The following is a 14,325-nucleotide window of genomic DNA, read 5'->3' as shown; positions in this document are numbered from 1 at the left end:
CAGTCTTCTCCCCTCACCTCCAGGACCCTCCCCCTTTTTAAAAAATAAATCGCTGACAAGTGTGAATCCCGTGAAGACTTTATTTTGTGTTGTGTGTATCCTGTACAGCAAGGTTGGTCCTTCGTAACAACGGATGAAATGATTCCCTTTTTTAAAGCGCCCTCTCTCCCTCCACCCCCAGCGCCCTGTCCTTGGCATGTTTTGTATCAGCGATCATTCTGAACTGTACATAATTTATGTTGCAAGAGGCAAAGGGCAAGTTTTGGATTTTGCTTCTTCCAAGTTTGTTTTTAAACGACAAATAAAAAAAGAACATTTTAAATACAAGCGGCTCCGTCCAGTCACCCTCGCCGTCGGCGGATCCGTAAGGTCCGAGAGGGCCCGGGGGAGGGCGGTTACTCAGGCCAGGCCACGCCGGAAGAGTGAACTCCCCGCCTTCCGCCCTTGGCTTGCGTGTGTCCGTCGTAGGCGGAAGTGGTGTCGCGGTAGCGGACGTGGGGCGGGGCCTGTGCCCCCCTCCGCCCCTCCCGCCCGGCTCCCAGAGAGCTTCCTAAAGCGAGAGAACCCAGTCAGCGCGTCTTGAAATGGAGACGGTGAGGATCCCGGGAGGGCGGCGGGGGGCGCTGTGGAGCCCGAGACCCCGTTAGGGGACAGGGAGGCCTGGGCAGGGACCGGCGCTGCATGAGAAGCCGGTTTCTGTCCTGTCCCTTGACCCTGCCCCTCTGCTGAGTGCATCTCCTGGGACTGGGCCGCGCGGTGCCTACCTTACGTCCGCGGTACTCTCAGCCCGAGCTGGCAGTGACGCTTTGCTCTTCGTTAGGAACCCGAGCATACCTCGGCGATCTCGGGCCTCCTTTCCTCTTAGCACCTCAAACCTTTAGAGGTTTGCCAGAGAGAGCAGGATTGTGATCCGGCTTTCCTGGGTAAGGCAGGGGGCTTCCGAGGGACTCCCGCTTGCGGGTAGCACCTGGCCCCCGGTTGTCTGAGTGTGAGCCCTGCAGTCGCTGGCAGGAGGGAGATCAGGACTTTTATACTGCTTCGAGTTGTCTAGCGAAATCACATTGCCTTAATAAGACTGAAAAGTGGGCTTTCCCTGAAGGAGGGAATCTTTCCGTGTTAGAGGCCGCTGTGTCCCTGGACAACTTTAGGTTATGCCCTGCTCTGCAATTCTAAGCAGGCGTGTTGGCATAGATCATTCTTGGCTAGCAGGCACTGATCAGTTGTGGCAGGTCCCTGTCATCCTCCCAGAGATGCTGCAGGTAGCTTGCTACATGTTTGGATCCACTGTCACTCTCAGGAGCCTTTTTCTAGCACTCTGGAACCAAATATCCTCTGTCAGGAAGAGTAACTCTTTCGTGTCTTGGTTTTCATCATCTGTTACTGGCAGATTCATCTTTCTTTGGGTCAATCCCATGCCCATAGTAATTCCTTTACCACACCCTTTCTCTGCCTGCAGAGAGGTCCTGTCTCTCAAGTTATAAAGGAGAAAACAGACCGAAGTGGTAAAGTGATTTGCATTTGGTCACCCAGGCAAGGGAGTCAGCTCTTACAGATTAAGAGAATTTTGAACAAGAATAAAAGGTCTGGGGTGCCTGGCTGGCTCAGTCAGGAGAGCATGTGACTCTTGATCTCAGGGTCATGAGTTCTAACTCCACCTTGGGCACCGAGTTTACGTAGTCGTAGTAGTAGTCGTAGTAGTAATGATAATAAAGAATAAAAGTTCCGATTCCATTAAATGCAAAATAACCTATCAGTTTTTATTTTACTTACTCATAAATGTATTATGGTTTACAAAACATTTTTATATAGCTTTTCTAATTTAGCCCTCACACTTTTTGTATTGGTTAGGTTCTTGGGATAGAAATTGTTTTGAAAAGAAGAAGAGAAAACCCTTGCTTTAAAAATGCTCAGCCTGCCTGGAGTGGGGGTGAGGGCAAGCCAAGGACGGCTGGTACCGAAGGTAGACTGTAATAAATGCTATCATCAAGGTGCAAACAAAGGACCGTGGAAGCATAGCGGAGGGAGAAATTGTGAACCTAGGAGAGGGCATTGCAGGTTAAGAGAACAGTGTGAGCACGGGCATAGAAATCGGGATATGTAGAGATTAATTGGGGGTGAGCCAGTGGTGTGATGTTGCTGGAGCTTTGGATTTTGCTTGCAGTAGGAGAAAAGATCAGAAGAGTAGGCTAAGGTCAGGTTGAAGGTATGGCATACCACCCTAAGTTTGAACTTTGTTTTGTAATATGGGCAGCCATGGATGCTCTATGAGCAACGCAGCGAGCGTGCTTTAGGAATGTTCTTAACAGCTTCTGCAAATGGATGGAGCTACTTCAGAAAGTAGTGAACTCTTAGTTGCTGGAGATAAAAGTCCCTTACAAACCTGAGATGCCTAGTGAGAGAACTTGGAGACAGCATGAAAGACAAAAAGAAGATAGATTTAGGACAGGGAGACCAATTTAGAGAATGTTGCAGAAGTGAGAGGTAAAAGCCTAAGTTAAAACTGTGAAAGTGGAAAGGAGAGAAATGGATTTGCGACATTTTTAACATATCAGCTTAGTTGATAGATGTTAAGGACAAGTTTAGGTCATTCCCTGCGCTGTGATTCCAAGCAGATATATTGGCGTAGCTCGTTCTTGGAGGATACTACAGTTCTAGGCACCTATAGGAGAGCAGTGCAAAAAACAGAGATGGGAACCCCGGTAAGAATAATAGGATGAAAGGACAGATACTGTTTTGTACTGAAGCATCTGAGGAGTCTTTGTGACATCTGTGGCTATCCAGCAAACAATTAGAAATATGGATCAGGGGGCGCCTGGGTGGCACGGTCGGTTAAGCATCGGACTCTTGATCTCGGCTCAGTTCGTGATCTCAGGGTCATAAGATTGAGCCCCACGTCTGGCTCTGTGCTCGGCGCCAAGTCTGCTTGAGTTTTTCTCTCCCTCTGCCCTCCCCGCAGCGTGTGCTCGCGCTCTCTCTCTAAAATAAATAAATCTTAAAAAAAAAATGTGGATCAAGAGTTCAGAAGAAACTGTGAGTCCATGTGTCAGATCTAGCCTGTCTCTTTATAATAATATTTTGTACTCATGTATTACAGTCATACTTTCTCAGGTTTCCTATGTTATTAAAAGCAGAGAGAAGTGGACATAATTATCCTCCTGTGTGGAGAAACAGGCAGAAAGGTAATGTCATATTCAGTAATGCCTGACTCTGTTGTATAGGTGTCTGTATCTCTAGCTGTACATCACCTTTCTCTCCGTAACTTAATCTTAGGTCTCTCTGTTCACAGGAGTGTGCATCATTATCATTATCAGCTTGAGAGTTAAAAAACAAAACAATTGAGATTTATGTGCAGAATGCTAGACAGTATGGGTGATACAAAGAAATATAAAATAGTTCTAGGCTTGAAGGAATTTAAAACCTGTTTGGATAGATAATGAACAAAAAACCTGTAGCACAGTGCAGTATATAAGTATTACGGATGGGTAGAATAAACAGCTGCACAAGTAGCTGTTTCTATGTCTTTGTATATAGATCTCTGTAAGACTGTGTTATCCCATGTGTGTATCTTTATCACTGAACAGCCCTCTCTCCCACTTATAAGTGATGAGGCTGTTGTTCCGATAGCCTTGCCAAAATGCCAGGCCAAGCTGATAGTCTTAGGCAGCCCAGAGAGAAGAGAGGGAGATTATTCCCCTTCCCTCCTGCCCCCACCCTGGCCCATTAAGGGAGGGAAATTTAGAGCTGTGCTGCCAACTTGCTCCCGTTCACCACCAACCTACCAGGTTCAAGCCAAGGCCTTTAATTTCATGTTACTACAGTAGCTATGTTGGTGAAGTACGCCTTTAAGTTAGTTTTGGTACGTTACCCAGAACAAATGGAGCCAAAACTGTTGATTCCAGTGGATTAAAATTATCGTGACCCCTCCTGGGTTCCTAGATAACAAGGAAATTTCCAAATGTTCCCACATGAGGGAGCCCAGAGATGGTTCGGAAGGTTTCTGTGTATTCAAAGCACTCTAATGTCAGACTGTCATGGTCAAAGAAACTTGGAAAACCAGCATCCTCCGGGCTGTAGGAGCCTTTGACTCACAAGGGTGCTAAGAGAGGTCAGGTTCCCAGTTTCAAAACATTTATTGTCCTCACCCACCCCTCAGTCATTCAAGCTTTAACTGTGTGTAATAGTCCGCTACTGGGATCATCCCCAGATGTGGTCCTGTCTCTCTCTTTTTTTGAGAGAGATCGTGCACACGTGCAGAAAGGGCGGGGGTTGAGGGAGAAAGAGAATCTTAAGCAGGTTCTATGCCCAACATAGAGCCCGATGAGGGGCTCGATTTCATGACCCTGAGATCATGACCTGAACTGAAATCAAGAGTTGGACGGTTAACCCACTGAGCCACCCAGGCGCCCCTGATGTGGTCCTCTCTTAATAGTAAAAGGGTATGTCTATGATTCTAGTGTCTACAGCTAAGCTTAGTATTTGGCGGAAAGCAGTATTGTCTCTCTGGTTTCCATGTTTTTATAAAGTAGATCTGTGAGAACCTTGTGGATTCTCAGATTTTGTAGTCTCAGCTTTTAAGATCTAATGTTTCATTAGGCAGTGTGTTATATACGGGCATAGGCTTTGGAACCATGCAGATATGTGTTCAAACTCCTATTCTACCCTTACCAGCCATGTGACCTTGGGCAGGCTGTTTAATATATCTTGAAGGTCAGTTTTCTAATCTGTGAAAATGAGGCTAATAATAGTATTTACCTCTGGGTTGTTATGATTAAATGAGATAATATTTAAGAGGGCCTTTTAGTGCTTTAAATGATGTCATTAGCTCACCAGCCCTTCTCTTCATGCTCGGCTAAAATGGATGGAGCCTAGGATAGGCTGAATCTTTGTTCCTCTTGTCTCTCCAGGTCACTTCTTCAGATAGCTCCCCAGCTCTGGAAAATGAGCATCCTCAGGGTAAGTTTACTGAAGAAAGGAAACCCACCACGAAAGCAGTAGCCCAGTCCTAACTTGTCCTTAGGGATGCTTTTGAATCTCTCTCAGGATGCCCCCTGGGAAAAATCAAAACTGGGCCAGATAATGTGCCAAACCATACAAATCAGGATTAGTATTTTGGCAGGATCACCCAGGAAGGAATCTTGGGCAGGGTGGGAATGATTAATATTTTCAATTATCAAACCACTTAAGGGAAATTTTTGAGGGAAAACTTCCATAGGCAACTCTGGGCTGGCTAACCATGTTTGAGTGGTGCCTGGTATTTTCTGATTAGCCCAGAAACAATGCCACTAGGATTCTATCATCCAGTGAGCTCCCTAAAGCCACTGAGTGTACACAAGAAATTATAGAAAGGCCTTGAAAGCCCTTAAAACTAATCTAGAAATACAGGCACTAAACCCTAAAATCCAGGGCAGAGGAGAAGGCAGTTCCAGCACCTGCCCAAATAACTGGTTAGAATGGAATGGTCCAACCCTAGACTATCTAGAAAGAAGCAGAACTTATAGGCACCTGCCTTAAAGGATTTTATCCAGGAACACTCCTAGATCTTCCCAGGACATGATTATGGCATTAGGAGTACACGCTTTCTCAGAGAATTGAAATACGGGCTGAGATCTTAGGACATATTATTAAGGATCTATGAGTTCTCCACAAGAATTTTTAAATGTTTGTTTTCGTTTTGTTGGTATCCTAAAAAGTTAATATAGTCATATTTGAATTATCTGGGTGCTATCTTCATAATTGAGTACTGCCACGTGATATCAGTGCCTATTTTATGTTTCTGAGTATATTTGCAGTAGCACCAAGGCAAGGGTCAAAAACTCAAATTGTGAACCAAGCCGGTCTGTAGGCTGCATATGACTATGACAACCTGTAGATCTCATCACATCTAAAAGGAGGCAGCAACTGTCCCGGTCTTGTCAATTGTCACTGTTCAGAAATTCAAGCCTAGATTGGTCAGATCTGATTTTGAAAAAAATCGAGAATTTGGATTTTTATGTCAATCTTCAAATTTTTACAATTGGGGAACTGATTTAAATTATTTTTAAAATACTGAGAAAGCCAAATCAAATATGTTTATAATTCTGTAGCCTAAAATGATGGTATTTAACTATCAGTGTAGCATGTCTTAAACTGGCATCAAAAGGCATGTTCTTGGGAACTCCTTAGCCCAGCCACCTCGGGCAAGGCAGGGGAGTTCCCAGATGGGGGACACTTGGGACACTGGAGTCCCACAGAGGCCAACAGCATGGGGCCACAAGAGGTTTCCTTTGAAAAACAATAACGGGCTTCAGTTAAAGATGGTTGATTGAATACATGCATCTACTTTTGTTCCTTCACAAAAACCTACTAAAACCACCACAAAAGAATTTTTTCAAAAGGTACAAACCCACCAGAATAGGGAGAATAAGAGAGGAGACAATAGTAATTGGAAGCTGGAAAGCAGATGCAAGAGTGGTAAATCATTTAGCAGACCTGAGAAAACTGAATTACAAACTAGCACTGGGGAAAGCCAAGAGAAGCATTGAAAATATAAGAAGCAGTTAGATTCAGAGACTCCCTACTCCACTGAGTGCAGGTACGAAACTCCTCCTCCCAACTTGGGCGAAGACTGGAGGTCCGGAGAGGGGCTCAGGCCCAGCAGAGGGCTGAAGTCATATACTAAACACGGGAGCATGAAGTGAACTGCACTGGATGCCAAGATCCCCATCCTTTCCCCAATCTCATTTCCAGAATGCTGACAGAAAAGACTTCACCCTTCAAGCACAAAATTGAATAAATAATCTTCTCCAGAATCCCCTTGAAAGGAAAGCCCTAAAAATATAAGTATTTAATGTTCCCAATCTAAACGGCTCACAGTCAACAAGAGTTACACGTACACTTGAGCTGCCAATCAGCATTAAAGACTACACTGTGGGGCGCCTGGGTGGCTCAGTGGGTTAAGCATCAGCCACCGGCTCAAGTCATGATCTCAGGGTCCTAGGATCCAGCCGTTGGACTCCCTGCTCAGTGGGGAGCCTATTTCTCCCTCTCCCTCTGCCCCACTCCTTTCCCCCTCCCTGCTTGTGTTCTCTGCTCTCTGTCTCTCATGTTCTGTCTCTCAAATAAATAAATACAGTCTTAAAAAAAAAAAAAGACTGCACTCTTAGAATATGGTTTGAATGCTCCTTGAAATCAAGATAACCAAACATCTAAAGAAAGCCTCTAAACTAAAAAGAAAAGTGATCCAAACTGCCCTGCCAAAGAAACAAATAAGGAAAAAAAGTAATAGAAGGAAGAAGTCAATGCATAGAGAAGAAAACTTTAAAAATTAACATTAATATGTACTCAGATAAAGAACCTATTTCCACCATGCAACAAGTAGAGGATGTCATGGTTTTTTTTAAGGAATTTTCAGAAAACAAAGAGGAGATCTTGGACATTAAAAATGTAATAGCAAAAATTTTAAACTAAGTAGGAGGTTTGGAAAATTAAATTCAGGAAGACTCCCAAAAAGTAGAATAAAAAATCAAACAAGTGTGGCACCTGGATGGCTCAGTCAGTTAAGTGTCTGACTCTTAATTTTGGCTCGGGTCATGATCTCAGGGCTATAAGATCAAGCCCCACGTTGGGCTCTGTGCTGGGCCTGGAGCCTGCTTAAGATTCTCTCTTTCCCTCTACCCCCCCCGCCCCGTCCCCTCAAAAAAAGAAAAAAGAAGTGGGGTGCCTCATTGACTCAGTTGGTGGAGTATATGACTCTTGATCTTAGGGGCTCTGATTTCAAGCCCCATGTTGGGTGCAGAGATTACTAAAAACTAAAATCTTTTTTAAAAGCCCCCAAAATCAAAGAAGTGAAAAAAAGAAAAAGAAGCGTAAACTAGGAGAGAGAAGATGTTTTTGTTGTTATTGTTGTTAAAATAACTCACCAAACAAAACAAAAACAAACGGTCGGTCTAGGAAGTCTGATATTTAAATTATAGGAGTTACAGAAAGAGAAAAAGGACAGCACAGAGGGAAGGAAATGATCAAGGAAATAATTTAAGAACATTTCCTGAACTGAAGGACATTAGTTTTCATATTGAAAAGACTCATTGAGTATTCAGCACAGTGGATGAAATTAACCCACCCAAAGCACAATCATCATGAGATTTCAAACCACCAGAAACAAAGAGAAGATCCTGAATTTCCAGAGAGGAAAAAAAAAACAAACAAACAAGTTACATAAAAAGAATCAGAATTGCCTTGGACTCTCAACACACCAGAAACTAGAAGGCAATGGGGCAGTGCCTTCAACATTCTTCAGGAAAATAAATTCAAACCCAGAATTCTATATCCAGTCAAATTATACATGAAAGATATCTGCAGGCTGCAAGGTCTCAAAAAATTTACCTCCCATGCATCCTTTCTCAGGAAGCTACAGGAAGATGTATACCACCTAAACAAGAAAGTAAACCAAAAACAACAACAACAACAAAAACGAAAACATAGAGTACAGGACACAGGAGTGCCAGTACAGGAGAGACATGAAACGGGGCCCCTGGATGGTGATGAAGGAAGGTCTCAGGAGGACAGCTGTGCACACCAGCAAACCAGCCCAGATTTGAGCAGGTCAGAAGACTCCCGAGAGACTTCTTTGGGTGGTTTAAATTAATAGAGTATCTAGTGCCTCTGAATTTCTTGAAAGGAGATTCAAACAACTGGTGAAGAGTTTGGGGTTGAATTAGTTATAAATATGGGAATTAGTTATGAATACTTGAATTAGTTATAAAAACAAAAAGTCAAGACAGTTATTAACTCCAGGGAAAACAAAGTTGTCAAAGAAGAAAAAAAAAGTCAGGAGTTTACCATTGGGCTTATCTCCGAATAATGAATATTCAGTCAAAATTATTTAAATACTAATGTAACCAACATTATAGTTTAACTTCTGGAAGAATGGGGAGATGGGAAGTGCATGTTTGTGTTGGGGTCCTGGTAAAAGGAGAACTAAAATTTCTCGTATTCTTTGGATGATAATGGATAATGCCCCAAAATGGAAAAAAAAAACAACAACAAAAAAACCCCCCAGCAATGTAAGGTTGTTATTTATAGACCTAGAAATAAGTGCCAAAATCATCAGCTAAAAGAGGTCTCCTCTCTGGGGAGGGGTAGGACAGGGCAGTAGGTGCCAGGGACTGCAGTTTTTCTTGACATAAAATCTGTAGAACTGTTTGGCTTTTTAAACACTGTACCTGTATAATGGGTAAAAAATCAAACATTAAAAACAACTGGCATAGGATTTAAAATCATGAACGTTGGAATCAGGTCTGTGTTTAAGTCTTTCTTCCCACTTACTAACGGTGTACCCTTGAGCAGTTTATTTATCTGCTTCCCACCTGTTTTCTCATCTGAAAAATGAGGACAGTATTTCCTTTACAGATTATAAGGATTAAATGATGTGATATTTTTAAAGTACACATAGCAGAGTACATAGCACATGCAGGTTATTTTCTGGGTTGCTTCTCCAGTTTTGAGCAAGCAATTAAAATCAGAGGAATAAACAGGTAAACACAGGCAGGGTCTCCCATTTGTCTAGAGTAGGTGGGATGACTTCTGATTCACAGGATCACCCCAAGATGGACTCTCGGGGGGTTTGGGGCCAGGTTAATGAAGCACTGGGCTCCAACTGAGTGTTGATCTGAAATGGCCCAACTTGGACCATGACTTTCTCATCTGTAGATCTTAGAAGAATTTTAAGAAGCTCAATTACATCTTAATTGAGAAGAGAGAACAAGTGAAAATGTGCTTAAATATATGAAAGGGGAAATTTGAGTTAAAGATGAGAAAAAACTTACAGACTAGAAGAGGTTAACCAAAGATATTAATAGATTTTCTGTTAGTAACTGTCTTTTGCCTGAGGAGCCAGTAGAGTCCTACCTGGATATGGGGGTTGGGTGAAATAGTTTCTAAGGGGTTTATCTAGTTTTTCTGGGAATAATAGGAACCAAACAGATAGAAAAGGGGCCTTATAAAAAATCAGGCTCTAAATATTTGAAAAACTACACTTTTATTTTCTGCCTCTTTTGATTGTGAGTTGTTGCATAGAAGGAAGCTTCTAACTATCCCACCCTATGCAGAGACCCCAGAATCCAACAATAGTGTGTATACTTCCTTCATGAAGTCTCATCGCTGCTATGACCTGATTCCCACAAGCTCCAAATTGGTTGTATTTGATACTTCCCTGCAGGTGGGTGAAATCCTCTTCTCCCATCCCCCTCCCTAGGAGCCTCTGGTTCAAAAACTCTCATCCTATCTCATCCCAAGGGTAATATCCTTGTCCTTATATGGGTTTAGTCTCATGTTTTCCCCAACATACCCAACCCCTGTTCTTTTAAAGTCTTACACCCTGTGAATTTTCCTTTGTGATGATTACTCTTTTGGCTACAGGTGAAGAAGGCTTTCTTTGCTTTGGTGACTAATGGTGTACGGGCTGCCCCTTTGTGGGATAGTAAGAAGCAAAGTTTTGTAGGTAGGCAAAAGTTTCTGGAACACAGTATTACTGGCATTTTGTGCTGGGCAGGGAGGGAAGCTTTGAGCAGTGCTGAGGGATCTTGGCTTGGCTTCTAGGCATGCTGACCATCACTGATTTCATCAATATCCTGCATCGCTACTATAAATCAGCGTTGGTAAGACACCAAAGCCCAGTGACCAAACCACTGTGCCTGCCCAAAGTCCCTCATTCCTAGTTCCTTTCTTCCAAGCAAACTACGAGGGGTTAATGAAGCAGAGAGATCAAATCTCAAGTTCTCTACTTCTCCTTCCAGGTACAAATCTATGAGCTGGAAGAACACAAGATAGAAACTTGGAGAGGTATGTAGAGAACTGGGGGTTGTAAAAGGAAAAAGGGATGGAGAGTTTCCTGGGAAATGGTTTTCCATACTGGTATTTTGTGAACCTCCCTTTTCCCTTCAGAGGTGTACCTACAGGACTCCTTCAAACCACTTGTCTGCATTTCTCCTAATGCCAGGTGAGTTCCAGCTACCCATTTGTCTAGTAGGGGAAGAGCCCCCACCAGCGTAGCTAAAGCCCTAGACACCCAAAGATCCGTGGGCAGAAGAGAAACAAGACTCTCCTCCCAGACACACACACACACACACACACACACACACACACACACACACACACATTCACACACTCTTTAGGTCTGGTTTGAACACTGCTCCCCTCTCCCAATCACCAGTTTTCCCTGTTTTAAACATACTCTTAGGAGCTATTTACTCACCTCAGGCTCAGCACTGTGGGACTTATCATTATCCCCCACCCTCCCACAGCTTGTTTGATGCTGTCTCTTCATTAATTCGAAACAAGATCCACAGGCTGCCAGTTATTGACCCGGAATCAGGCAACACCTTGTACATCCTCACCCACAAGCGCATCCTCAAGTTCCTCAAATTGTTTGTAAGTGTCCTCAGCCTGGTTTTTACTTCCCTTTTTCTTTCTTTCTTTCTTTCTTTTTTTTAAAGAGAGACAGAGAACAGGGGGGTAGGGGGCAGATGAAGAGGGAGAGAGAGACTCTTAAGCAGGCTCCACACCCAGCACAGAGCCTGACATGGGGCTCCATCTCCTGACCCTGAGATCATGAGCTGAAATCAAGAGTTAGACGCTTAATCGACTGAGCCACCGGGTGCCCCTGGTTTTTACTTCTTATATACAGGGTTGGAGGGGTATCCAAGGGTGGTGTGGGGGGTCTTGCAGATGAAGCTGATGGTTCTCTCCTCAGATCACTGAGTTCCCCAAGCCAGAGTTCATGTCTAAGTCTCTGGAAGAGCTACAGATCGGCACCTACGCCAACATTGCTGTGGTCCGCACCACCACCCCTGTCTATGTGGCTCTGGGCATCTTTGTACAACACCGAGTCTCAGCACTGCCAGTAGTAGATGAGAAAGGTGAGAGATTGTGCAGAAGGAGAGGGAAGGCTCCAGGGAAGCCAGGGTGGTTCTGGGAAAATCTGCTGTCTCTCAGCTCAGCCCGGAGGGTGATGCTATAGGCGTGGGGAGACTTGGGTGCCAGGTCCTCCTTGCTGAGCTGCCTCTGTCCCCCTAGGGCGTGTGGTGGACATCTACTCCAAGTTTGATGTTATCGTGAGTGATTGCGATGGGGCTGGGAGGTAGGGAAAGGGGCAGGGTGTTGAATGTGGAGAGGGAGAAGAAGAGAGTCTCTTCTGGGACCTAAGGGTTTTAGGAGCTCCTAAGCTTTCAAATCCTATTTGAAAAGGAATGAGTTGGGTGTGGCTTGTGGGCATGGCTGACAATTGCCCTAAATCCCTCTGGTGCGGTTGGGTGGGCTCAGGGTTTGGAGGCTGGCTCCCTTGCTTCCCTGCAAGCACCTTCCTCTCTCTCCCCAGAATCTGGCAGCAGAAAAGACCTACAACAACCTAGATGTGTCTGTGACCAAAGCCCTGCAACATCGATCCCATTACTTTGAGGGTGTCCTCAAGTGCTACCTGCATGAGACTCTGGAGACCATCATCAACAGGCTGGTGGAAGCAGAGGTAGGGCGGCCAGTGCCTCAGAAGGAGCTGGGGGGAGCAGCTTTGAGTGTGGGGTTTGGCAAGGTGAGTAGGGGTGGAAGGGCTCATCCTGACTGAGGCCATCACTAAACATTCCTTTTCTCCCCTGTTGCTCCCTGCAGGTTCACCGACTTGTAGTGGTAGATGAGAATGATGTGGTCAAAGGCATTGTATCACTGTCTGACATCCTGCAGGCCCTGGTGCTCACAGGAGGAGAGAAGCCCTGAGCTGGGGAAGGGGTCAGGCAGCACTAGGGGATATGCCCCACTCGCTGCCTGCCCAGAGTTCTAGGAACCACAGACGAAACCTTGAGAAAATTGTGACTCTGTTCCCTGCTCGGGAGCCGGGGAGGGTGCGGGGGGAGGAAGGAGAATGGATTTTTAGCTGTCCTTATCCTCACACATACAACCTAGCCCATCCTAGCCCCTGCCCTCCTAGCTGTAGCCCCCTTTCTGGGTGAATGATGGGCTGTGTGCCCCTCAGGCCAATTCTGATCTCTAAGAGATCCCCAGACCTCACCCAGCCTTTGCCTCTCTCTCTGCCCCTGACTCCACCCGAAGATAATAGCACAACACCACTCTTCCTAAAGATATTTTTATTCATCCTGTTTCATTCTGTATGGAGGAGGCTGAGTCCATTTAGTGACATTTCTTCCCATAATGGGGTGGGGAGGAGGGCCTTTGGGTTCCTGTGCTCTGTGCACATGAAGGGAGGCGGGGGTTAGATGGAGGAGGGCAGAGTGATTAGCTGAGGTTATTGCTTTTCATGGCAAACCTAATTAAAATAAGAGGAACCTCTTCGTGGTGTTGCAGTGTCTGATTCCTGTAGCTGACAGACACTACTGCTCCAACCGTCCTACGTCCTACGGCTTCTTCAACTCATTACTAACAACAACAGGAATAATGGCACATGCACATACATACACATATATGTAAAACTGTGTCAGGCACCATTCTTGGTGCCTTACGTCTATTTATTCATTTAAGCCTCAGAACAATAGTAGGTATGATTCCAGTTTTACAGATTTAAAAAAAAAAAAACCGAGGCAGAGAGGCTAAGTAACCAGCCCAATGCCACATAGCTAGTAAAATGTAGAGCTAGGATTTGTGCCCGAACAGTCTGGCCCCAGAGCGCCCGCTCTTCACCACTACACTAGACTTACTGCCCTTCCAACTCTCCATTCACAACTGTTTCCCACCCCATTTCCCTCAGTTCTCCTTATTCCCTCACTTTCCCCTCTGCCTGAACCATAGCTGGGACCCCAGGAAAATCTCCTAACAGCGTTAGGTCTCCACGAGGTAGAGAGACTGAGGGTCTCCTTTAGGCAGAGAGACATGCCACCATTATCAACTTTTCTTAATCAGGGAAGTTTGGACCCTGTGTTTGAATTTTGCTGAGCTGGCACTGTCTTTGAACCTACAAAATGCCTTGCCATTCTTCCAAGGTGAGAAAGAGCTTGGGGACGGGGGGCAGACTCTACCTCTGCTGAAACCACGTGAACCAAAACAGTCAACACCAAATACCATAAGGACTGCTAGGCTGTTGGGCCTGAGCCCAATTTTGGGTACCATCTCACCACTGACTCGCAGGTTTGATACCATTTCCTGTCCAAGACCAGAAGCAATCTCAGAGTACCTCCTAGTCCCTACCTAGCCCCTACCTACCTAAGAACTCTGATGAACCCTGCCATACCAAACCAGTTCCTCCAAAGTAGGCTTCCTCATGGGGGAAAAGTGTGAAGGCAGCTGTCAGGGCTGCCATCCTGGCTTTAGAGAAAGTCCCTGCTTCTGCATTCACCTCTTCATAGC

At 44.9% G+C, this 14,325-nt stretch overlaps 1 protein-coding gene across 6 annotated transcripts; it reads left to right on the top strand.

Annotated features, from left to right (window-relative positions):
* The first annotated feature begins 463 nt into the window (after positions 1–463).
* PRKAG1 (protein kinase AMP-activated non-catalytic subunit gamma 1) lies at positions 464–13,314 on the top strand. 6 transcript variants are annotated; one of them, XM_019807926.2, is made up of 13 exons: positions 493–593; positions 4,905–4,953; positions 8,383–8,580; positions 10,086–10,195; positions 10,396–10,477; positions 10,576–10,634; positions 10,773–10,818; positions 10,921–10,975; positions 11,280–11,406; positions 11,729–11,894; positions 12,052–12,089; positions 12,353–12,499; positions 12,640–13,314. In XM_019807926.2, exons 4-13 carry the CDS (start codon positions 10,124–10,126, stop codon positions 12,742–12,744), a joined length of 897 nt encoding a protein of 298 aa, XP_019663485.1. In that variant the 5' UTR covers positions 493–593; positions 4,905–4,953; positions 8,383–8,580; positions 10,086–10,123; the 3' UTR covers positions 12,745–13,314. The 6 variants fall into 6 exon arrangements, 5 of the variants coding, with proteins under 5 accessions (XP_034501406.1, XP_002927237.1, XP_019663485.1 ...); XR_004621331.1 differs by lacking the exon at positions 8,383–8,580 and having other exon boundaries at positions 464–593; positions 12,052–12,115; XM_002927191.4 differs by lacking the exon at positions 8,383–8,580 and having other exon boundaries at positions 466–593.
* The last annotated feature ends 1,011 nt before the right edge of the window (positions 13,315–14,325 follow it).

This window comes from Ailuropoda melanoleuca, chromosome 16 (genome assembly GCF_002007445.2).
Source record: "Ailuropoda melanoleuca isolate Jingjing chromosome 16, ASM200744v2, whole genome shotgun sequence".
In the NCBI taxonomy this organism is placed as follows: domain Eukaryota; kingdom Metazoa; phylum Chordata; class Mammalia; order Carnivora; family Ursidae; genus Ailuropoda; species Ailuropoda melanoleuca.
The sequence above is the reverse complement of the archived record's forward strand: the minus strand, read 5'-3'. Positions and strand labels throughout refer to the sequence as shown.